This window comes from Anarrhichthys ocellatus, unplaced genomic scaffold (genome assembly GCF_004355925.1).
Source record: "Anarrhichthys ocellatus isolate YVR2014 unplaced genomic scaffold, GSC_Weel_1.0 scaffold30, whole genome shotgun sequence".
In the NCBI taxonomy this organism is placed as follows: Eukaryota; Metazoa; Chordata; class Actinopteri; order Perciformes; family Anarhichadidae; genus Anarrhichthys; species Anarrhichthys ocellatus.
The window spans coordinates 3,471,025-3,495,988 of NW_022280060.1; the positions used below are offsets into that span (position 1 = coordinate 3,471,025).

The 24,964-nt window shown below is 42.1% G+C and overlaps 1 protein-coding gene across 1 annotated transcript; it reads right to left on the minus strand.

Moving 5' to 3' along the window:
* Positions 1 to 1,693: 1,693 nt before the first annotated feature.
* On the minus strand, positions 1,694 to 19,443 carry plpp2b (phospholipid phosphatase 2b). Its single transcript, XM_031864042.1, has 6 exons — positions 18,890 to 19,443; positions 8,497 to 8,648; positions 8,121 to 8,383; positions 7,650 to 7,707; positions 5,774 to 5,950; positions 1,694 to 4,749 (listed from the first exon to the last, which is right to left on the minus strand). Exons 1-6 carry the CDS (start codon positions 18,963 to 18,965, stop codon positions 4,591 to 4,593), a joined length of 885 nt encoding a protein of 294 aa, XP_031719902.1. The 5' UTR covers positions 18,966 to 19,443; the 3' UTR covers positions 1,694 to 4,590.
* Between the last annotated feature and the right edge of the window lie 5,521 nt (positions 19,444 to 24,964).

Consider the following 24,964-nt stretch of genomic DNA (forward strand, 5'->3'; position numbering starts at 1 on the left):
ACTCCGGGTCATTCATAGAATTCCACCCCTGTGGACCGAACTGGTCATGATTTTCCAAGGAATGGTCTGTTTGCTGTGATTGTGTCGATACTTTTGTCAGCAGAACAGACATACCACGTTATTTTGATATAAACCTTCTAGCCAACATGCTAAAACAAGGTCTTGCACCATGTTCATTTTACGAATGACCAATAAGCATGCTTAACAATATTTCGTTATAGAATGTAGCTATTCCAAATTTCTATGGATATTCACAGCATGCTGATAGTTTGGTGAACCCAAGCCATATGTATCCATCCACTATAGAGCGTCCATTTCATCCGTCACATTAACTCATCAGGCAGATAGATCTGATGTGAGATAATGCCTTTCACATATGGTCTTACTGTTTAGCAACCTCAGGTTACCATAGAGATCATCTCTCATAATGTAACAAGGTACATTTACTGTTAGGCCTTAAGGATAATATATCCAGCAAGGGTTTAATATGCATCTTTGGAGAAATGAAAGAGAAAGCTATGAACTCACACATTGTAAATCACCCTGAAGAAGAAGAAGCTAAATAGGTTAATAGTCATGTATATAAAATACCTTCATGTTTTCCATTCCCAGTTGTTTTGACAGCCCAGTAATAAATGGCCCCTCGTATGCACAACTTTCACAACGTGCAAGTGAGTAATATTGTTTTAAATGAGGGATGACAGTGGTTTTCAATACCGCCGCCAACGAAACTCCCACAAACGTTCCCATGGGTCCAGTCAGTGTTTAGTTCGTTATAAATACATGTGTTTATTTTTGTGGAGCGGCATCTATTCTCCAGCCTGGACACACTGAGGCAGCATCGGAGCCCTGATTAACCCCTCCTGAATCCTCAGCACTTGGTTTTAATTATTTTTGTTGCAAAAAAAAAGAAAAAAAGTCCAACGCAAAAGAAGTCGTGTCATGAATCAGTGCAGAGGAAAAACTGTAAATCTTTGGGCTTTGGTGCACAAGTGCTCAAATCATTTTACATTGTATACATTTGCATCCGTCTCTAAACTTGTGCTGGAACATTTCATTTACAATCCTTGATTCTGGATTATTCAGTTTCTGACTGTGAATTTTTCGAAATGTAATTTTTTTGGTGGTAACTTTTAGCATAAAAAAACCCCTACATTTCCATTCCTTTATTGAGCTGGGGTGGAAGCAGTTCTCTTAAAGATGGATATCTCAAAGCCTGGGCTGGTAAAAACAAATCTTTATGCTAAATAGCACCAAGTGAGAAAATATATTTGTTCTGTATTTTGGGCGAACATGAGAGCAGATGCTATAAGTCATCCTGGTGGATTCACTATGAAATAAACTTTGGATAACGAGTGGTAAATTAAACTAATGGTGCCCACCACACCTTGTTACAACACCAATTTAGAGTGTGTTGATGTGGGCTAAAAAATTGCATAATTTCAACGAAAAATTGCTTGCTATCGGAATTACAGTGAACTTGCCAAGAATATCTTGAAATATTGATGCTGCAACAACATCATCATCATCTTTATCTCATTTCTAAAATAGGGGAAAAGTTTTTTTTACCATCACCATCTATCAAGTACATGACACAGATTATGCTTCAAATCGTATCAACAATTTAGAAAGCCCGGTGTAATTCAATCATAACATCAGTGACATTAAATTAACAAATTAAAACAATGCAATATAACTGAATGATTATATCTTTATTTAAAATTCTCTGCTTTAGAGCCTATAGATATAATCTATACAAAAAAAAGCAAACAACGTGAATCATAACTACAAGTGGACATACTGTATAAACAGGAGATTGGCCAACCAGTGCGTCTACTTTAAGGCACAAATCCAACAAAGCATAACAACATTCGGAGCCACATGACCAGCTGAGAACTTCTGTGAAGCTGGAGGGGCATCAAACACCATGACGTTTCTAGAACCTCATTTGGGGGCTGTTAGTGTGGCTGCAGTAATACACAGATGCTTTAGATGCAGGGGAGCTGGAGAGGGGCTTGCACAGCACTTCACCGCAACCAGACCCAGCTGTTTCTGGTTGTAAATGTATGTTTTAAATGTGTAGAAGTCCCCAGGGGCCGAGGTTCACCATGGGGTACCCCACACCCAAGCCCCTAAAGTACCCCGCCTTTCTTTAGTCCCAGCTCAGCTTCGGGGCCTCACAATCACTACCAGGTGAGATTCTCTCTGTCTTCCTGTCCCCCCGCCCCCTTTCTATCAGGTTTGTGGTCTGTCTGATCTGGTGCGAGTCCTCCAGGGGTCCGCATTCTGTACAGGAGACCTTATTCACAAATTAACCTCATCTATCAACACAGGAAGAGGAAAGGGAACACAGGCGAATCTTTGAAGTGGGAATGGAGCAGCGCTACTAGCTTCAAAAACACAGTTGGGTATGTAACCCTTTATCATTACAATAGCCCTTTAAAAGCCCTGCCAAGGCATCTGGCTTATGTTTGGACCTGGAACTGGATCCGTTTGTGCGGCAACTCCTACAGCCACCAGTCTGAGAATCCGATGGCCAAAGCACACCGTACAGGGGAAATTAAAATGCACCTCCATGTGAAATGAAAACATACACGCATATATATATATATATATCCTTCACGCAACATGAAACATGTCTCATAGCATTCGTCTATACAGTATTTGTGGCTCATAGTGGCAAGCAGGGGTGATTGCACAAAAACCTTAACAGCGCTGGCATTTCCAACCTCGTAAGAGTAAATAAAGAACTTCTTGTATTTAAAATAAATTAAAACACCATTTTTGAAATGGTTGTCTCATCCTTCTTTGATTAATAGTATTTGAGAAATAAAAAAACACAATAAAACAGAAAAAAAGAAGACAGGATAGAGGCCAAGTTGCGTAATATTTGATTGGCAATATAGTAGTGGTACGACACGTAAAGTCCAACAGTAATGAAAGCTATCTGCATCAATAGTTTCTACCTCTGCAGTCCATCTCACACAGAGGAAACAGAAATCATTCACAAACTCCACAATTCAATTTCAAATTTTTTTTTAGGAAAAGCATCACTGCTGTGGAGGGTGAATTTGACCCAGTCTGGACATTAAATCTGCCCTTAAAGTTTAAGACTCCATATCCTTCACTTAATTCAGATTCAGACTAATTGGCACTGATGAGATGACGCAACAAGTCAGGTACTCATCTGAACACACTTGGGAAGTGATTTAACACGACACTAAGAATTATAGCTGGGAGTAGAAATCAACTTCTAGAATCAAAAGGTGTAGCGTGAGTCAAAGGTCACGACGAGCCGCTACAGCCGCTTTTAAAAACATTACATTCTTTGTCTGAGTAGATACGCAGACCTGTTTGTGCAGCAGTTAGGAGAGCTGGCAAAAATGTATCGTCAGCCAAGTTCAGATCACGCTGACCCATGTTGTTTAAGTTGATATACGCCTCCTCTTAAAGTAGCTTCGGGGTGGCCTGCAGCTGACTTTTTTTTAGTATGTGTGTCTTTTTGCCAACAGCGTGACATAATATGAGGAGAAACTTAGCTCATCTACTGTGAACCGGATGCCACTTCAATTACTTGGTATGATTTGCAACATTCTTCTAGTGTGTAGCCAGTTTAATGTGCACTAAAATGAAGCTAATCATCAAACTGTGCCTTTACCAACATTCATAAACATTCTTGTCTTTCGTCCATCACTACAAACATCTCTACATATAGAAATTAAAAACAGAAAAAATGTTAAAGCTACATTAAGCGATATATTAACATAAAATCAAAGAACTCCTGGTAAGTAAAATTCTTGCTGGTACTATGAATCCCGCTGAGAATCAACACCAACCTTCCCGTCCCACATCTCTGCAGTTTTTAGGCCGTTTTAGTTCATATAATCCATATCGGTGAAACCCAGCTGAGAACATATTTTTCTCAGGAGGTGGCATAAAGGCACAGAGGCGAGTGAATATCGTCAGTTGGTAGGAAAGGGCTCTCATTGGGATGCCCACTGTCCTCTGTTTGGGCTGTGTGTAACCTGTTTGCTAACACAAGCACTTATTTAGGCAATGGTATACCATAGCTTTGTCGCTGTGGGTTTGGAGTCTTTCGCTTAATGCAGCTTTAAGCACATGTGCTTCAACATCAACAATGATGTCTTCAAAACAATATGCTCCTCTCTCTCTTACAGGAGAAAAGGAGGTCATCATGGTGTCTTTCAGAGGGGGCTTAGGCACCTGGCGATTGGATGCCATCCCCTCAGTCAGTCCAGTGGTTGGGGAGTAGGTGGGGTGTGAGTGGTTGACACATTGGGAGGGAGCAGGGGGCTCAGAGGCTGCAAGCTATAGACCTGATCCCCAGCTTTACTCCATTCAAATAGACATACAAAGGGTTAGGGACGCTCTCGAATTTAACATATCACACTCATAGGACTTCTCACATAGCATCAGGAGTCTGCAGCAGGCAGCCTACAGAGTCAGGACCGCAGATGACCCCGGTTATTCCCTGATCTAAACACTGTTGAAGCCCCAGAGTTGGACCCTATCACACAGGTTTGAGGTCTGCAGGCTGCAGCCTCTGTTCCCAACAGCATCAGCCCCCTGTCACACAGGACCTGGATTGTGGCGATAGTTGTAATGGTTGCCGTGCTCGGAGTCTGCAATCTGCAGGCTGGGTTTCCTCGCTGGCTCTTCGTTATCAGCTGTGTCTTGCATTGTGCAACGAGGAGGACGCTTCTTATAGAAGTCTGACACAAAGTGCACCTGCAGAGGAGAGAAGGAAAAAAAAAAAAAGGAAGGAGAGGATTTTAGCTTTGGTCACTTATGGAATATTTTTTCCAAGAGAAATTGAAGTATAAGCATGTAAGGGATACAGAGGAGGTAAGGGCTGGGCTATAAACTGTGATTACATGTGTCTGGACAGGTCTATGCACAGCTGGTAAGTGACACACTCACACACATCTGAGAGGAACACACAGAGAGCAGGCACAACCCATGAAGGCCATAAAACACCATGCCCAAGAGGGTCTCCACTTGTGCATAACACCGTGGAGGCCAAAGGAGCGCGGTCACTTCCCTATCAATCATACATGGACACACACACACACACACACACACACACACACACACACACACGCACACGCACAAGCACAAACACACACTCCACCACTCCAGAATTTCCACAAGGCGGTGCCGACAGCGGCTCACTCAAAACAGGGAAGTGGCCAAACATTATATTAAGTGTGTTGGTTTGTATCAAGTCACACTTTGTTGCTGCCACACTCCACTCCCCTTTTTTTTTTTTTTTACTGCCAGACTGAAATTAAGCTGAAATATGGATTCTTCAGCGGCTGTTCCACTTTGAAAGGGAGTATCACTAACGAAAGATTTCCATTAAATGTCATTTTTTTTTAAAGACCTGGACCCACCCATGTTTGCTTTTCCTAAAGCCAGAAACCACAAGAGTAAGACTCAAAGTTCAGATGTCATCAGGTTTGAGGCTGGAGCTTCTTCACGGATAGTTAAATGTAAAAACACGCGGCCAGTATTTCTAGAGATAAGTTTTAAACTCTTTAGCTTTAAGCTGGTGTCATTTAATTATTGTTAGTAGGCCTATACCTCTCAAACTTTCTGCAAATTGCCAAACACTTACTCCCATTCACTGTATGAGCAACTCAGCCTCTTGATACCAGACCAGAAGTTATGACTGTCTAATATGGAAACAGCATGGAGGAAATCTTAAATCTTGCAACGTTTGTCCTTGAGAGAAGTTGCCGTGGAGACTCACATTGAGTACAGCAACAAGCGCTCCCTGCAGCAGCCCCACCAGCACGTCGCTCCAGTGGTGCTTGTAATCAGAGACTCGGGTGTAACCCACATACACCGCAAAGGCCACCAGGAAGAACTGGATGGTGGGCCGGAGAAGTCTGGCCCACTTAGCCACCAGTCTTGCCTGCACGTAAAGCTGTAGGAAGAGGAGCAGAGGGTGGTAGATCGATGGGCGAGGGGGAGAAGAGTCGGAAAAGAGAGAGATCAGGGGGGAGAGACTGTCAACTTGCTATTACACTGAAAAAACATGTCAGAAATGGTTTTGGTCTCCCTAAAAGGTCATCACACCATAAAAGATTAGGATAATGTAAATGGTGTTTGGAACCAACATCTATAGTATTTGCACTGACATCATAGTTATATTAACAGACTTGGGGAGTAATGGAATACATGGAACGCCGTTATGTTATTAGGATACAAACTGTATTCCGATAAAAAGAAAAAAGATCAGATTATCGATACATTTTATTTATTATTAGCAGGATACCAATTTTAAGACACATTTTACAATGAAGAAGAATACACTACGATGCACATGCCCACACATTACAACACAAGTCTCACACAATGGCCTCTATCGTTAGTGAAAAGGATGGTTTACGCACTTCATCAAGACATGAAACATACATTTGTAGGAAATGGGCAACCGCTTCAAAATTTGTGTTCCAGCAAACATAATACGGAACAAACCAGAATATTTGCATGTTCGTATTCCCAAGTTTAAATACGGCTAAACTAATGTGCCGAATGATGCCAGTCCTTGGATGATGTTGCTCCTCTTTTCCGCTTTACATACAAAATAATGACAACATTTTCCTTTTACTCGTCTTTATTTGCATATTTGGTAGTAAGTAACCATCCCAACCCTGTATATGCTGACAAAGCAGTGACGTAATGCAGCAGTCACATTTCTGTTTTACAAGTTATCTCTGTATTTGCTTAAAGAGATAGCCCGCTGAAGGTTTCAAGGTAGATGCTATCATACTCCAAATACCAAAAACAGAGAAGTACATTAATTTGAAGCTCTCTAATGCAAAAGCTGTGGCTGGTATGTCTCAAACTGGATTTAACTGTAACGGGGTGTTGCGTATGAATCAAATAAATGTCCACTGTGGACTGAAACCGCTTTTCTTACTGGAAAACAGCAGACGCCAATAATTATGGACCTGGCAACAGTAGACTTCTCTGGGCTTCTGCTGTGCTGCTGTTGAAGGTGCAAACATTGGCACCACACTACAGTCCCCCCCCCCCCCCTCGTCACACAGTCACACTCTGCATTGAACACTTCAGGACATCACAGCCCAGCTCTGTTGGCAGCATTTGCCTGGCAAAAGAGGTACTGACGGGAATGGACACTGTATTCCGTCTGTCCTTTCAAATGTTCTTTGAACTGAACAATGTTGCTTTGCTTGGCCTCGTGAAGCTTGCTGTCTAGCACTGGTGCCTGGCTTTCAACACAAAGAGATGAGGCCAAGGGTAATGAACTGGACAGGCCTGGAAGACAGACAACAACACATGCCTTGCCTTCATCATTGCTGGGAAAAAGGCAGCCGAGGCCTCCTGGTCATTTCTCTTAGTGTCCACATTCTTTCACTGAACTCTTGCCTTGTCCTTTTACGGCCACATGCACAAACCGCCTCTATGAGCCTTTTTTATTTAGCCCTCAAGTACGGATCCAAATGCACAAGCCTGTCATCGGATGAGTCCATCTGGGGACTGTTATGCCTGAGTCACACAGAGATATTCGTTTCCTCGTTCACCGTACATAGAGATGCGTATTTACACTGTGTTTTAAGACTTTTAGTCATGGATTGAGGCTCACATGCTGTACTTACCGCTAGGAAGAGCATGCAGTACATTCCAAAAGAGGAGTGACCGGAGTAGAAGGACAATCTGGTGAAGAGAAACAATCAAATCGAATGCGTCACACAGGATATTCAAAACTGACCAATTCTGTTGGCATCATTATCGTGTAAACGTGTTAAGAATTCCACCCCCAGACAAACATCAGTATGTGATAATAAGTGTTACATATTTTCATCTCTAAGCATAATAATACAAGTCTGCTACAATAATCAGGGACGCACCGATACCGATATGGGATACCGGGCTGATGCCGACTCAAATAGCTGGATCAGGTATTGAGACAATAAAGCTGATGTATTCAATTCAATTGTATGTTCAGATACTTATATATATATATATATTATATATTAGAATTTGAATTCCTGTTTAAGTTTTGACCAAATTGTTGCTGGTATAGGATTTGCATCCCCAGCTATATTACTGGGATCTCCTCCTCCTACCTGGACTCTGTGACGTCATGAGGCTTGCCAGTGCAGTTGATCAACTGCACGTATCCCGTGCAGACCTTAGGGGCACACACGTCCATGAAGTTCGGTCTCGGGCGGCCGATGGTGAACTTGGCGAGGTCGGTGAGCGACTGGCTAACAGAGGCTCCAAACAAGAAGGTGCCCACTACCTTGTAGAGTGCAGCTACGTACTGGTTGAAGTCAGAATTTGAGTAAATCCTCTTGCTGTAGACCAGATAAGCCTCTCCCGAGGAGATCTGAGGGAAGAGGGAGAACAGTGAAAAGAGTTTTCTTGAGGCCATGATCCGATCCCCCCCCCCCTCCATTTTTAGCATCATTACAATTATTAAGTCGATGAAGTAAAACTTACAATGATGACGGTGCAGGAGATGGTGACAGCCGCCAGCATGCCATGGGTGATGGTGTCTGGTTTTAGGGGGTACATGATGCTTTCGTCGTCACAGTAAACCCCTCTTTGATACGGCTTGAACATGATGGTCATGACGATGAAGGGCAGTGCCGCTGTAGCCACAACAAAGCAGAGAAACAACAGTCTGATTAGACAGGTTGGATTCATCCACTGTAGTTGGAGAAATTCAGCTTTCGGTGAAATAAGATGAATGCATTGGTCACAGCCAAGCTTATAACTGGGCATACAGACCATGGAACAAGGTCGATCCAAGTTAATGCACATCACTATTTGAGAAGAAATGTTTTGGAATAACATATTTGTGCCCTTTCAGACATGACATCATTTAAAAAAAAAAGCTGGGAAGTGAAAATGTTTCTGTAAGGACAGCCAAATTGTTTTCTCTCTCCCTCTGGACCTCAAGGTCTAAAAACATAAAGATGAGAACAACCCACAAGGAGAAAAAAAACATTCAGTAGTAAAATGTCAGGGTGGAAATGCGCAGCAGGGAATTGCAAAAATAAACAGTACAAAGTAATATTTATATGCACAGGCATGTGGGCATATGTAAAAAATCAAACATCAGAAACATACACAAGAGCGCACACACACTTCCAAGACTGTACACAAATTACTGCAGACACAACTGCAGCTCTTTTGAATGATGTGGCTGTGTGCAAAAATAAGACCAAATATAGCTGCTCAAGGCTCCCGAGAGCACGAATGTCCTTGAGATGTTCGGAGACATCCATCCCAGAAATACCTCTTTCTCTCTCTGGCATATGCGCATTCACACTCACTTCACTGGAGTCTGTTGATGTACAAAGGCGCATGCTCTTTGCAAATGTGTATTGATAAACACATGCTAATTAATACATTGTGTAGATGCTCTTTTGCGCTTCCTCTTTAAAGTCAAACTCCTCTTAAATTAACTGAAGGGAAATCTGGTGACAAACAACAACTGTTTTAAACCCACTGAGGATATACAGCAGAGAGGTGGACTATGGTAGTTTGACAAGTTCTTTCGGATGTTTTTTTTCTTCTTTCCAGCAGTGAAAACCTTTCACCACAGGGATCCACTGTGGACCATAACCTCTAACTTTTTACTACCCCTTTTAAAAGACTACAATGGTGACCGTTTCATTATCACGAGATTTTGGTGTGGAGTAAGACTGTCGTAGATACAGTGTGCGTGTGAAAGACCTTACTTGATAAACAGAAATGGACAATTTATCATTTTAGTCAAAGTTTACTTAAAGCTGTCTGGTCGCTTGTGATGGATATTTGTCATTATCTTTGACATTTCACACATAAAAAGTGTAAAACTTAATTGATTGCATTGCAGCCCTACTGAGGAATGTGCTCTCCAGCCTGATATCCACTACCACTGTCCATAATAGGCAGACAGACAGTCTTGAGGCCACTGTGGAAATGCCATACACCCACATACTCAACGCAAGAAAAACAGCCGTGAAAAAACACTGCACACACTTGAAAAGTGCTGTCACCAATAGTATTACATTTCTGTGTAAATGAGGAGTGCACCCCTCCCATTCTTTAAAAAGCAAAAAAAAAAAGTCTGCAGCTGACATAATTCCAGGAGGACTTCCAGCGAGACTGACTGATGAGAGACCAAGAGTCCACATGCTGAAGACTGAGACTAAAAGGAAAATATACAATTGGATGGTGGATCAGGATTCAGCTGAGGTGAACACTCTGTAACACCGAGTTCAACTCCACCCTGAAACAAATGTGAAGCGACAGCCTACTGTAAATGTTTCAATACTGACAAACGAATGGCATGTTTTTCCCGATTGCTGGAGGAGCGGGCTGAGCGGTTCAAAAAGATGTGAAGAAGGATGTGTTACATGTTAATGTGACACTAAAACCGTTGCTCAATCTGAGAAAAAACAAAAAAAACATAGGCACACCATTATGACTTAAATTGTCTGTAATAAACACCGGACTGAATAATGAAGCAGAGGAATTACCCTAATAAACACCAATACACAACGACACCTGTACAAGGACACGCAGTGTGTCTCACTCGTGTCCGACATCGCATCAATCCAAGGTGACATGAGACGAGTACGGACATTGTTTAGCTGCACACATGTTCCTCACAGACACGATAAGACAAAGAGTGTTATTGGCTCAGTGAGTAAGGGCAGCGGCAAAATAGAAGCTTTGTGTTGAGAGGAGAGTAAACAGTAGCGCTCTATAGGATAAACACATGATTGCAGATGGACTCCTGGTGACCCGACCTTGGAGGAGCTGAGTTTAAACCAGACAAACAGGGAAGGAAAAAACACAAATAGAGAGACCAATGGATTTATACACGGAGAAGCTCTAATCTTCTCAGAGAGGAGGAATCTCAACTCCCACCTTGAATATTTCAACACAAGACGTTGAAGTAAAAAACAAACCCGCCTTATCAGCCAAAATGGCCTTCAGTTTTGACAGTTTACCGCACAAAACGGACATTTTGTTGGTGAAATGCAAAATAACAAAAAGAGCCAAACTAGCCATTTCCAATTTTTAGACTAAGCTAAGTTAACCGGCTGCTGGATAAAGTCTTATTCCACATTTTGTCCTCTTAGCACCACCAACATCCTGTTTGGTGACATAACTAACATCTTGTCTCAGGGAGCTCAGGGGAGGACCCTGCTATGAATTTACTGATGGAACTTTTGGTTACAGGCATGAACGCGGTGTTAATCTTCTCATCAAGCTCCAGAAAGTGAATATGCATACTCCCCATACTTGCTTTAACCAACACATGCAGTAATATAAATATTTTACGAATTTTAGTACAGGCAATTTCACCAACCGACGCCTGTCCAACGCATGTACTCCACCTCCCCGCTCTTTGTCTATAAGCCCTCGTCTGTTTGTGAGCAGCAGCAGCAGCTGGAGGACACCTGTCCCTGCACAGCGACTTCCCACAAGCCACCGACCACCAGACGCCTACTGGGTCGCTGTTATCACATTTACCAGCCAGCCATGTCAGGACGTGTTAAATCGGGTGTATAAAGTCTTATTTCACATATTTTCCTTTTAGTGCAACCAAAATCCTGTTTGTGACAACCACAGCACAATATATGTTCTCGTGTATTTAACTAACATCCTGTCTCAGACGCCTCGGGGGAGAAACCCGACATGAATTTACTGACGGTGGCAGCTTCTGCATCTGTATCCTGCTTCCTGCTTCCAGCTGGCAAGAGACCTTTCCATCTCATCATCACCTCACCAAACTGATAGAGTGTCATTACAGGAGTTATTACGACGACTATAATGTAAAGCACTGCATCTCTATCTATAACTGCTTGGTCTTTAAACATATTGAATTTTCAAAATATGATCTTAAACATTTCCAGACTCCTCATATATCCACTATGGACCCAAATTAAATTCACACACACAGCATGTCAAATATGCTATTTGTTAACGTAATATTATCAGACATGAAAATAAGTGTTGTTCTTTGGGGTTGGAGGGTTGAATCTATTGAATATTATGTCAGCCAACACCAACTGTTCAAGCCTAGTGGAATGTTTACATTCAACACAGCATCAAAAAGCAACTGGAACCGCTAACAAAAGTAAAGGAAAGACTTGCAATGTAACACATATCAATACTACACAACAGCAAGTTTTACAGGTTGGACAAAGTCACGGAAAAAGTGTATTTACTTCATACAGCATGGTGAATGTCACTTTAAAATGGCAGGAGGACATAATCATTTCTAGTGATGTGGTACAGCGACTTCAAACTGTTTTATGAAGCTTTTAGCACTTGCCAGAGCGAGGCCATTTATCACGGCAGAGCGAGAGAAAAATTAAGTGAAAATCTTCAAAGGGAGGTGCCACAGGCTAATGAAATATACCACCTTCTTCAACCTAACGAGCTCACAAAAGGCCGAATTGCTGTTGCGTGTACACCAACGACATTTTACAATTACATTCGTGGGTGTCATTTGTATTTATCTGTTTAGTCATATGCTAAAGGTTTTAATGAGTCTCTTTTGCTGTTACTAAATCCTTGGATTTTGCCAGTTTGCCACACATTTCATGGAATGAGTGAAGTCAAAACACCTGGCCTTAAATGACCCTCCCCTGCCTTGTAAAAAAAAAAAAAAAAAAAAAAAGGGAATTTTTCTTTTCTGTGCTCATAAATGAAACACTAATTTAGCTTGACACATGACTTTAACTTGATAGTCATAAATTACAAGAAAAATAAAAGTGCTCAAATAAAATGGATTGCCGTCATGGGCAGAATGTGTGGTACATCCTGCGGTGAGCGAGTGTGTCTCATGAGCGGTGCCTCTGATCATATCTGCAAGGAACAAACCAGCCACTCTCTTAAAAAGCAGACACACATGCTGAAAAATAGACCCATCGGCAGACAAAATAGGTCTCTGGGATACCACGAGACAACCCCACGACCCAAACTGACACTGCTCCAGAGCTGGTGGAGGTGTGTGGGGGGGGGGTACAGGAGAACCTTCTCTTTAGACACCTGCTTTTTTGGGATGGAGGCAGGGAACCGCTGCCAGCCTGGAATGTAGCCAGGAAGCTAATCTGCCAGTCACTCAAAAGACTCCTGCCTGAGCCCCGAATGGGAGCCTGTTTGGAGTCGCAGGAAGCAGAGCTCAAGCTTTCCTGTCTCAGACTAAGAAAGACCCATTTTAGAGGAGAGGCTTTGGTTCCATTCTGGGAAGTTTTAAGGCTTTTCATTCACCCATAGTGGCAGCTCGGTGTCTCCCCCTGCTGAAGTGGGCATTAGTGGGCAACAGAGAGCCGAGTGATTGATGAAGACTGCGTGTCAAGAGGAGCATTTAAACAGTCAGATGAGCGTCACGGAAAAGTTCAGCATTAATTGATACCACGGACAAACAAAGATGCCAGTGAGAGAAGGGATATGCTTTCCTCCATTCCTTCCATCACTGCTGATTCACATCCTCCATTCTGCTCCCTCCCTCCCTCCCTCCCTCCCTCTTATTCAAAGTCATTCATTCTTCTCTCTGGAGCTGCGTCTCTCTGTCTGTCATTCTCTTGATGGCAGCGTCCTCCCACACACTTCTCCTTCTGTTGTAAATATAGAGGTCTCGATGGGATGGTGCTTTATTTAGCTGGCAGATGTGCAATTACGAAGGACCATTTGGACCACAATAGCTCTCTCTCTCTCTCTCTCTCTCTCTCTCTCTCTCTCTCTCTCTCTCCTAAAGAAAAAGTTGACGCCTTGATCATCTGGAAGTTGCTTCAGTGGTTTGAGAGTATATCACACCTACTTGCCCTGGTTTCTCTGACATAACCTGCTACACCTGTAAAACCATGTGGACGGACAATTCTCCTCAATTTGAAAAACATACAGTCTGGCTTTTCATTATTTATATTTTCAAGGCATGTAAAACCTGTGTGTGTGTGTGTGTGAGGCAAGGGTGTTCTCATGCCACAGGGCTGCCCTGTTTGGTCTAAAACTTTCCTTCAGGGTCACAGCTGGAACATTTTCTTCTCCTACGAATTTCTTCGACTCATTTCTCGTCTTCCCAGTGCGAAGGTCACTCTGGGAGTTCCTTCTTTCTATATTCACCCCCCCTTTCCAATCCATCTTTTCCGTCTGTTGATAGCTCTCGCTTCCTCTCACATTAACGCCATTCTTTCTGTGTCACTCTTTATCACTTACGCCATCTGACTTTCATGCATCCAACTCTCATCCCCTCCCACTTTTTTTTTTTTTTTTTTTAATGTTTCCACTTTGTTTGTTTTTTCACCTCTCTTTTGTTTCTTCCTTCCAATTCAAACATGCGTGGTTGAAATGACAGCAAGGAACCTCTAGCCCCAAAGCTCCATCAACATGCTGTTACAGACCTTTACAAGGCGGCTCAAAACAAAACAACTAAAGCTCCCTCCTTCTGACTGTCTCACCCCAAGCTGGACTGACTAATGTGGAAGGTATGTGCTGAGCCTACAACCTCTGCCGCCGTTGGCCTCTGGAATTCTAATTCACACAAGGAACGCCCAACTTTACCAGTCGCACCAAATCCTTCTGCATGCTGCTGCTGCCCATTCTTTATTTCTAATCCTGCTGTCTCGCTCCGTGCATCATTTACGCATGCTTAGGTCTAAGCAGTGCAGAAGGAGACAGGGTGGCAGGCGAGGGCGTAATGGTGGTGGGAGGGCGGCTAAATCTAGCAATCAAAGAGTCTGGGGTTTGGAGGGGATCAAAGACGTCGGCCACACAGGTTTAAACCTAAACCATAAAAGGTCTGCAGGAAGAGTTGGAACTATCATGAATGGTGCCGAGCTTCTCTGAAAGGTCACTAAATGTGTTGCTGTGTCTGCACATCATTGCTACACGTATATACTGACTATTCAGTATGCAAATGACTATGTTTAGCGGTTGCCTGACACCAGTGATATTGTTCGTGCTTCTCCAAATGAGGACCACATTTTCCAAAATTCTGGTCCCTGTCCAAAAAGCAATCTTCGCTCACTCTGGCTTTCCTTTTATACGCATGATTTATTTTTACTGGAAAGAATAAACATGTTGGCAGGACTTATAATCATCTGCCGTTAAAAAGACACTGGAAAGCTACATGAGAACAGTTTTTATGTGCAAAGCCATTTTTCTCATGAAATCCAAAATAAAAGGTGGTTGAACCTGTCAATGTTTTCCTCCTTCATGTCTTAAAACAATAAGAACTATTAGAATTACATCAAAGGGACACTCACAATAATTTTCTTCCAGCTCACTGTTGAGCTTTTTAAAATCGGTGTACTTTAATGTCTCAAAATGAATGTGGTTTCTCATCCACTTTAGAGTATGACTGATAAAAGACTTGAAATCCTCAAGCAATTAAGGTCATTAAAGACAAGGAGAAGGATAAGCCAGGCTCATATGTCTCAGAGGGATGTGCCTGTTTGTTAAAAGGGCTTCAGTTTCCATGACAGAGCTCTCCTGAGGAAAACAATTCCCATCAAGCGTCTTCGCAGCCTTTCACTGAGAACTCGGGGTGATCAGTCTTCCCAACACAACAGCATGAGAGGCCCGGCTCCCCGGAGACGCTGCAGCACCAACAAACTCGAACAGACTTCCAGCGAGGTCAAAGAACAGAGCATGGGCATATTCACATGCCCCAACAGTCTGAAAGGATGAAAATAAGGCGAGGAAAACATAGCAGCTCTTTGTTTACAGCTGCGGGGCTTTGGGAGCAAACACTATTGTAGATCAGGTAATGAATAGGTCAATAACAAGATGCTAATACTAAATTAAATAACTCCACTGTGTGTATGCATGCAAATACAAAAGAGAATCACATGACAGGGACATTTAACTTCAGCTGGATAGACTTTAAACAGAACTGGTTTGTCACTACTTCACGGCACAAAGACAACAAAATTGTGCGTCAGCGTGTCTTCCACCAATTCATTGCCTCGAGGCCTTTTAGTCCCACATACTTACTTTGAGTATCTTACACATTACTCATAACACACAGCTCGTTGCAAGCACCTGAGTCATGCAGCAATATCAGCTGTGGTCCTCCTATGACTCCCGAACCACCTTCATCTGCAGTACTGCACCTATACGGGTCTGAGCTGTGCGCAGGGAGAGGTTAAACCCCGGCCTTTCCTCTCTGTGCTGTCAGCCAACACCCACCCTCCGTTTGTGCTGAGTGTAGACTTACACGGGCAGAGGAGGAGAGAGGAAGGGAGTGATACAATGAAGGAAGAATGGAGAAGAAGATGGGAGGCCAAGCTTTAAATGACCAATAAACTCATGACCAAGGCTGATGTTTGATGTCCCCCATGACGCGTCGGACGGGTTTCTTAGCTGTAAACTAGACAGATAATACAACAACCTTTGTGTTGGAGGAAATAGAAAACCACTTCTTTGTTATAAGCAACATTTTTTTGTCAGATTTCTCCATTAAGAAATTCAGTGAGAGTGTTTGACATTGTATGAACACAAAATAAGGCACATCCACAACAATAGTTGTTAGTTTGACCTGGGCAGCTAAGTTCAACGCTAAATACATTTTTCGGAGACCAAAATGTCACATTTATCTTTCATGAACTGAAAACACACTTTGAAAGGGTTTAAGTTATGTGGCAAAAACACAGACAACACCCAAACCGGACAACATCATGGTATCGACCTGTCGATCAAAAGGTAGCCACGCCCGAAAGCATGCCCTGCTTTATCGTCTATTGTACTCTAAATGGGACCATAATTTACTAAATGAACATCATGCTGTATTGAAGAAGTCTTGAAACTAGCGATTGAGACCAGAAACTCATGTTTACAATGTTTACTGAGGGAGTATATCAAGCGAGAAGTAAGGTCATTTTCTCATAGACTTCTATTAAACCGGACTATTTGCAACCAGACGAGTGGTCACCTGCTGACTGGTAGAAAGAATGCAAGTTTCAGGCTCTTCCGCATTGGCTTCACTCTACAAAACTGTATGTTCACATATGAATGTTTACAATAAGAAATGTAAATATTTCCAAAATGCAGTCACAGCCCATCTTAAAACTCAGTTTCCATATAGGCTAATGACTACCATAATTACAATTTCTACCATGTTGTTATTATATGGCTGGGGCAACCTCACATAAGCTTGGGGTTGATATGACATTTATTTGGGTGGCTGACGTGGGTGGCAAAGGGGAAGGGTGAGGCAAAAGGGTGGGATGCCACTATCCAGACCTGACCGACCGACCAAACCCAGACGTTAATCCCAGACTTGTGACAGTAAAATGGTGAGGCTTATCAAGTTCAGCAGTCTGCGGATGTTCCCACAGACGGAAAAACACCCCTAAGCTCTCCAAAAAGCCGGGGGGGGACTGAAACTGCACAGCAGAGCAGATCCGCACCACCATCCTTTTCTACGTTCTCCCTCCAACTTCCTACCACTATCACCAGTGCAGACACAACAGGAGATGAACACACCGCCAACCACCAGACCACTACGCAACACACGTCTGTCAAGGGCTTGTGGCATTAATACAGAAAGCCAAAGTCCCACCACAGTGGTACATTCCACATACACACAAAATGTCTGAGGCTGAAAACAGCTTTTTCTCTGCAGTGAGGACTTCTCACTGACACTGGTTTTTCTGATGTAAATGTTATTATGAACTTCATCATTATTATAATGGAAGACCACAAGTATCACATAGGTTTATGAAGCATGATGGTCTAGAAATGTACGTAGGTATTAATGAATCTATTCTAAATGATGCATCTATTGATTGTTACCAGCAGCGACAGCGAGTGGCTGGTTTTGTTTTCAACTTGTGAGCCTGTGTGTGTGTGTGTGTGTGTCGTCATGGTAATATGTGTTCCTGGGGACACCTATTGTTGCTGGAACTAACACAGACGTGGTTTTGAGTCTGTTTGTCTTTCTGTTTGTCAGACACAACTTTACAGCTTTGTGGTTACAAAGTACAAAGATGGGTGTGGTCTGGACAAGGGTGCCAGGAGTAGAGGGTAAGAAGTGTGGACAGCCCCCCCCCCTTCATATTCAGTTCCATTCACAAAAGACAACAATTCATTATTTGTTCATTGCTCAGAGGGGGAAGGAGACAAACCCATGTGGTGTAGTTGCCACAACAATGGAAAACAGCAGGCTAACCCTGTGGAACACTGAAGTTAAATGCAAAACAATTGTCTATGGAGAAATGTGGATGTACCATCCTGAGAAATGCACTGTATGTGGGAAGTGGGAAATTCTTGAGAAGATTCCTGGCAGAGAAAATATTGAAGAAAATGAGGAATAAGCGGCACACACGCGCGCATATCAAATTTCCATAAACAAACATTGAGCTTCCTGAGGCTCTGTAAAGACCTGCAAAGTTTTTGCTGAATAGATCGGAGCATGCAGCAGGCCTGCGGGGAGAATGAACGTATTTCCTCTTGTGTGTCACCATGGTGCCACTTAATGTCACATTTCAGCCTGGACATTATTGCAGTAGGGAGGTGCATAAACAAACGGGATGACTCCTCTTTTATAATATTGGACTGCATTGGAAACACAGTTGCTTCATGTGCCTGTTTAAAGAGAGACAGGGTTGAAACAGCTCCAGTGTTGTCCCGCAGATCTTTCCTCCAATTAAAAACATGTCTTCGTGTCACTTTAACGTGAAAATAAAAGAAAGAATTCCTGAGTTGCTGTCATGGCTGCAAAACACGCCGTGTCGACCGACAAGAAACTGCTGCGACCACAAACATGTGATCTTTATCAGATTATATGTATAAGAATTATCGCTGACACCATTAAAGTGCAATTCCTAGATACAAGGCTGATTATGCTGACGTATAGTCTCGTACTTAAGTGTCCATAACTTACCAACTACAACGCACAGCAGGTCCATCAACACGTACAACTTCTTCTTCCTCAGCTCCTTCATCTTCTTTCCGTTCATTCACGTTAAAATCAATAACTTTATGAGTGAGTCACTATTTTCTGAAAGGGACCAACGAGTCCATCGGCGCTCGCTCGCTTTGGAATAAAAAATGCAGGCTATGACAGCCTGGTAACCGGCACGACGAGTTCTTCCGGGATCCCCTTCTCTTCCTTACCTGTGCTGACATTGACAGCAAAGGTGTGTGTGTGTGTGTGTGTGTGGCTTTCTTAAAACGGCCGCCTGTTAAAAACTCGCCCCTGAGCAGGTTCGCAGCAGCACTGGAGTCTTGCGTCCCTTTGCGCGCATTACTTCTTCGGGTACAAAACCAGAACTGGAGAGATCCTCCGATTTCACAGCGCCGAAGGCGTCCGGGAGAATCCAGTACACACTGTGTGTTTTCTCGGCACACACCACGCCACCGCACTGGTCCCTCCTCCTAACTTCCTCGTCTGGCTCCTCTCTTGTTCCACTCTGGCTCTCTGATCATCGCCAGGCTCGATTATTTTGTTTACGCACAGACGAGCAAAGAGCGCGAGAGAAAACCTTTCAGTGGTTTTGCTTGGTTTTTCTCCCCCTGCTTTGCAAACCAACGTTCTTATGTCGTTTGAGTGGAGAGGACTTAAACATTGTACGAATCAGAGCAGCAGGAGGTGCCTGACAGCAGTGCATATGACACAAACTGCGCTGTCAGATCAAAAGTACTGTAAATAGATGGAATAAAGTAATAACCTAAAGCTATTGACTGCCATTGCACCTGATCTCATTATATGGACTTAATTATTGGATTTGGCACTACAATACGGCTATGGCTGTAATTGAGGACTCAGCTCTCTGAACTCCTCACATAGATGAGTGCCCTATATTATCTCATCCCATCATGCACTCCATTTACCCCATGAATGATCCACAGGGGAAAAACACTTGAACTGTTTCATTTAGTTGAGAACTTAATCGTTTCCTAGAGTGCACTCTTCTCCCATATGAGAGAGATTTATATTGAAGTTGACTAAAAAGAAAACGGGTTCTAATTAAGACGCAAACACACATTAGTCAACACCTTCACGTCACTGGGAGGTGGACACACACTGAGCACAAGTGTCTGTGGGGGGGAATGAAAGATAGAGGATAAAACTTCCAGCTTAATTAAAGCAGGAAGACCTGCTGGGACTGTAGCAACACCAGCATGACTCCACCCAGTCACGATGTTTCCCCACCAGCAGCCAATACCAGGACACCACCCTCTGCCAACATCCAGCCATGTGCCTAGTACGACAGAGTCATTTGTGTGTATTAATAGTTTATTCTTTTTGCATGACCAACACCTCGTTTAGCCCCAAGTCTATTAGTTCAGCACCGTTGTGTTTAGAAGATAATCTGACACAAACAAACTCTGTATTTCAGCTTTATTTGACTTTCTGCAGTTGCAAGAAGAAGGTAGAGTTAAATGTACTGAAATAAGAGTATTTAGCACCGTTCAGCTGTCAAAGACAACTTGAGTTTGTGAGTGAAATAATAACATGCAGAAGGATATCAGGTGGGAAAAGGAACCGCATGGAGAGGTCAGGGCAACACGAGAGGGGATATATTTTAAACTGAGCTTTTTCTGCCCCCTTCTGGTTGTTTCTAACAGCAACAAGCTTAGCAGGCAGAATCTCTTAAAGAAGGAAAGATTGACCTTCTGAAACAACAATTTTTTCTTGACTCTGCACAGATGGCATTACCATAAACCAACACAGATATTAACACAGATATGGACAAATTCTCAATATCTTAAAGTCTAATTAGAAGGACCTGGTGTGTTCTCTTAGCATGATTCAATCCACACGTTCAAAGTCAGGAAACTGGAATGTATTAATGTCCATAAAATAATTAATTTACAACAAAAAAAGACAGAGATAAAAATTGTATTCCTGTCAAGATTTACTGTTTGTTGTCATGGCCAAAATGAAAAAATGTAAAAAATGTAAAAAATGTAAGCTGGGGACAAAGTGCTTTGCATTTTGGGCTGAAATTAAAACAAAAGAAGCAATGCTTGTTCACAGATACAATAATTGATAATCTATACATTTCTTAACTGTCTTATTCATCACACAGTTCATTAGTTAGAGGTTGAAGTGGGAGCCACCTTCTCTGAGCAGAAGTTTTTTGTCGTGTGTTGAGATTTGGAAATCCAGGCGATCAAACTGCTGAAAGCAGAAAGCAGGGTCAGGCACTGGAGGCCAGATGTTCTGCTTTATCCAACGGGAAATAGAAACTGTGACGGGGAAGTCTGTAAATCAAGAGGCTCAGAGTGAGAAGTTGACCATCATCGTGGGCATCGGATCAGAATATATAGGAGCCAGGTATTCTCAATAATCTGACCAAAGTTTATTTTCTCCGAACTCAGGTAATTACATTTAAGAACTTAAATGGAGCACAAGACACACATGGGCTTGTGTCTCTGGAACAAAACAAATCCAAGAACAAATGCAATATTAATACTTTACACAATAAATCAAATGAGTCTCACATGTCCATCTTAAAGAAATAAGGATAAATAAAGTTCTGTTAACGACCATGGACAGTCAGAAAAACTCTGCTACCCCACGCAGAGGTGAAAGAGAGTAATGATGGTGGTGTTTTATAGTCAACTGAGATGGTGAGAGACTATAAAGATTTATATTCTCAGTCACACACTAGTGGAGACAACTAAGCAGAGAAAACAAAACATCATCTGTCTGCTTTGTAAGTTGTACTTTCATTAAAAGAAACTTTGTCATTTAGTCATCTGTCTTGTAAGGAATGTAAACTGTTTTTTGTCTCTGTTTTTCTGTTAACTGACTGTGTAATTACAAAAACATATCAAATTTATTTGGCTGCCATCCCAGTGGCTCCTCCTAAATCTGCCAGTGAAACCTGGCCTGTAGAGCAGGAGGCCAGATGAGATAAAGGGAGAGTTGCAATTACGTCATATGCAGGGTTTTCCTGCTGTACTGCACTCAAAATCAAGTCTCTCTCTCGTGGTCAACTGTCTTTCTGTTTGGTTCCTTGGACCAGCGGGGAACATCTGCTGGTTTGGTAACACCCGGAGGTATAGCACTAAACTCCCAGAGTCATTTCATTTTGTACTTCATATTGAGCAAATAACACTGCTACATTAGAGTTCTTTTGTGATGCCAATACTGGACATCTCTCACTGATGAGTGTGTACAACTGTATAGACAAGGTGAAAGTGATGTGTTTCATTAAAGCTCCATAATTTGATGAAAGCTACTCCAAAAGTCTCAGCGTGAATAACATTTAGCTTGAAGAAAATAAAAGCTGGAGCACAGTTTTTGTTGGTTGTGATTAAGGAGAGACACCCAAAGTAAATGGGTAAACTATTTTAATCAATAAATATCACGAAGAAACTTCCCCAGTAGATTATCACAAGTATTTGTTTGTATAGTGTCAATTTGCATACATTACCAGAACTTAAATCTGAACATTAGATAAAGCCAGGTTCAAAATTCTTGTTTCATTTTGTTGAAATATTGAGTCAAACGTTTTTACGAAGTGACATTTGGATATCTCTTTTTATCACTCCACGAATCAGAAAATACTGTCACCAGCCTTAAAAAAAATGTCTGCCATGTTTTTAGGAATAACATGTTGTATGGATCAGGTTATGAGTTTTATATGCACAAACCCCTCCGTAAAATACTTTACACAATAGATAGGAATGAAACTGGAAAGTTTGACGTATGTTAAAGTGGCGATTTCTGGCTCAGAGTAGAAAAAAACTTATTTTGAGAAAACAGCCTTGAAAGACATCCATTATCTTTAACCACTGCTCCTGTTTAGGGTCATTGGAGGAGGGGGGGGGGACTAGTCCGACTAGTGGGAATTAACCTGTATTACAGGTAACCTGTATAACCTGTAACACTAGTCTGAAAGAAGACACGTTATGGAAGCAAAATAGCCCAAAATCTGTAAATTGATCAGTCCATGAAAAATGTTGTTATTGCCTGTAGTTTCTCGCAAACTGATGGTTGTGATGCCTTTTAATGATTTGGAGATCTGAACATCTTGCAATAAATAAGATTACTAATCTTTTTTTCTCTCTCTAATGAAAGAAAAATACCTGTCAGCTGCTTCTTGCTATAAATTGAGTCGAATGCTTTACTCATCCTTGTTTTGAGTCACTTTTTGAAAGTCATAGATTATTACACCAATTTTTATTCATCACTACACCAATACTGGAATAGACCTGAACTAGTAGATCATCTCACCTTACATGCAGCAATGAGGAGGAGTAAAACCACAATGAACACAAGAGGAAGGACACAAACCAGAATGGTTTCCTCTCTGAATAGTCATCTTCTGACAAACAAGGTGGTGGGGTTGAACCGAGTGAGAAGAAAAATAAATGAACTAACCAGAGTCTGATGACAAATTTTGATTTTGAAGCAAACCTTCATGTAAGACCTACTATGAGCAACTTAGGGTCACCCAGCGTTTATACACCGACTGTATTCATAACTCTACATAGAAACAGAAAATATCATGGTATTAGAATTTTCACACCGAATTCCCACCTAAATACTTAGTTATGATTAAAAATATTATTTACAACCGAAACATTATAAGAAACATTTTGTGAACAGAATATCTGTTTTTGTGAATGGAGTCTTGGCGCATACGTGTGTCTGTGGTTGCTGGTCGGGTGAGCTGGCTGCAGTCAAAAAGCAGGAGGAGCGCGCCATGGGCAGGGTCAGCTGACAGGAAGTGAATGTCATTTTCAAGCCGTTCTCAGTTTGCGGTGCACTGTGGGATTCTTCTCACTGACAGTACGCATTAAACCCACAGGCTGGTGCAGGCTTTCTGACTTATTGGAGGAGACTGGATGGGAGAAAACATTGAGATTAAGACTGGGTTTATCAACATCAGCACAGAACTGATGCACTGGAGTCCAAAAGACTCCCAAGGCAAAACCCAAGTTTGCCACATGCCACAGAATGACCCTGCTATGTAGTGATTCACACAGAAAAATATCAGACCGAGCGGACATAATGTCAAATATATTTTCTTCCCATATTGGATTAGTAAATAGGGACTGACCAAGAAGACAGAGCTGAGTCAGCGCCAATACTGACCTCGTGAAGCAGATTGGGTATCGGCCATGATGTGACCGATCCTGGATTGAGTAAATGTATATTGTTTAAATGTAAACAGACTGTCTGGTTAGTCACTAGAGAGTCTTTACACTGCAGGTGATTAAGGTGCTCACCTAGATAACCCTCCGCCGTCTGGGCCTTGGGCTTAAAGAAACATTGAGAGTTGGCATGAATGAGTTATATTATAAATACATCAATAATACATACAAAATAAACTAAAAATAATGGACTTGATACTAGGTTGACATGGAGTAGTTTGTAATTGTTGAATGTGCCTCAGGAACAATTAGACGCAACAGTTGCCAAAAACATCTATCATCCATGCAGTGTTGTCACATGTGTTGAGCTGACGGTAAGAAACTCCATCAACTGTTGAAAGGCTTGAAACAGCCTTGTTTGAAAATGTGGGCGTCATTAATGAGCCATTATATACTGACAATGATGAAGTGATTCATGGCTTGTTTAGACACTGTTGTTCTCACTTTGTTTTGTCAAGACGAGGAAACACACCCAATAAAACTGGTAGGACCATTCTGTTTATGTTCTCAACAGGTCACTCAGTAGAATATTTCCCTCTGGGATCAGTCATTAACAGAAAAATACAACACATTTGAATTCATTAACAGGAACTGATACACACACACACACACACATTTATTTATATCAAATCATTTGACTATATCCTTACCATAAACATGAACAGCAGATGATATAATCATCGGAGTGGTCCTCAGGGAGTGACACTACGGCAACATGACATGAACACCAGCAGAAAGACAATCTTTCTTCAGACCAAATGCATCTTCTGAAGGACATATTAGATGCCCTCGAGAAACTGTGGATGAGAAATAGCATTTATTCACAGTTATTTGGATTGTCTGA

What these genes read in the sequence shown, in the direction of transcription:
- plpp2b (XM_031864042.1), bottom strand. Translation starts at nt 18,965, where the DNA reads ATGAACGGAAAGAAGATGAAGGAGCTGAGGAAGAAGAAGTTGTACGTG. An exon ending in TCTCCTGCACCGTCATCATT is followed by an intron (nt 8,384 to 8,496) that starts GTAAGTTTTACT and finishes CTCTTCCCTCAG; the next exon opens with ATCTCCTCGGGAGAGGCTTA. An exon ending in ACTGCATGCTCTTCCTAGCG is followed by an intron (nt 5,951 to 7,649) that starts GTAAGTACAGCA and finishes CTCTTCCTACAG; the next exon opens with CTTTACGTGCAGGCAAGACT.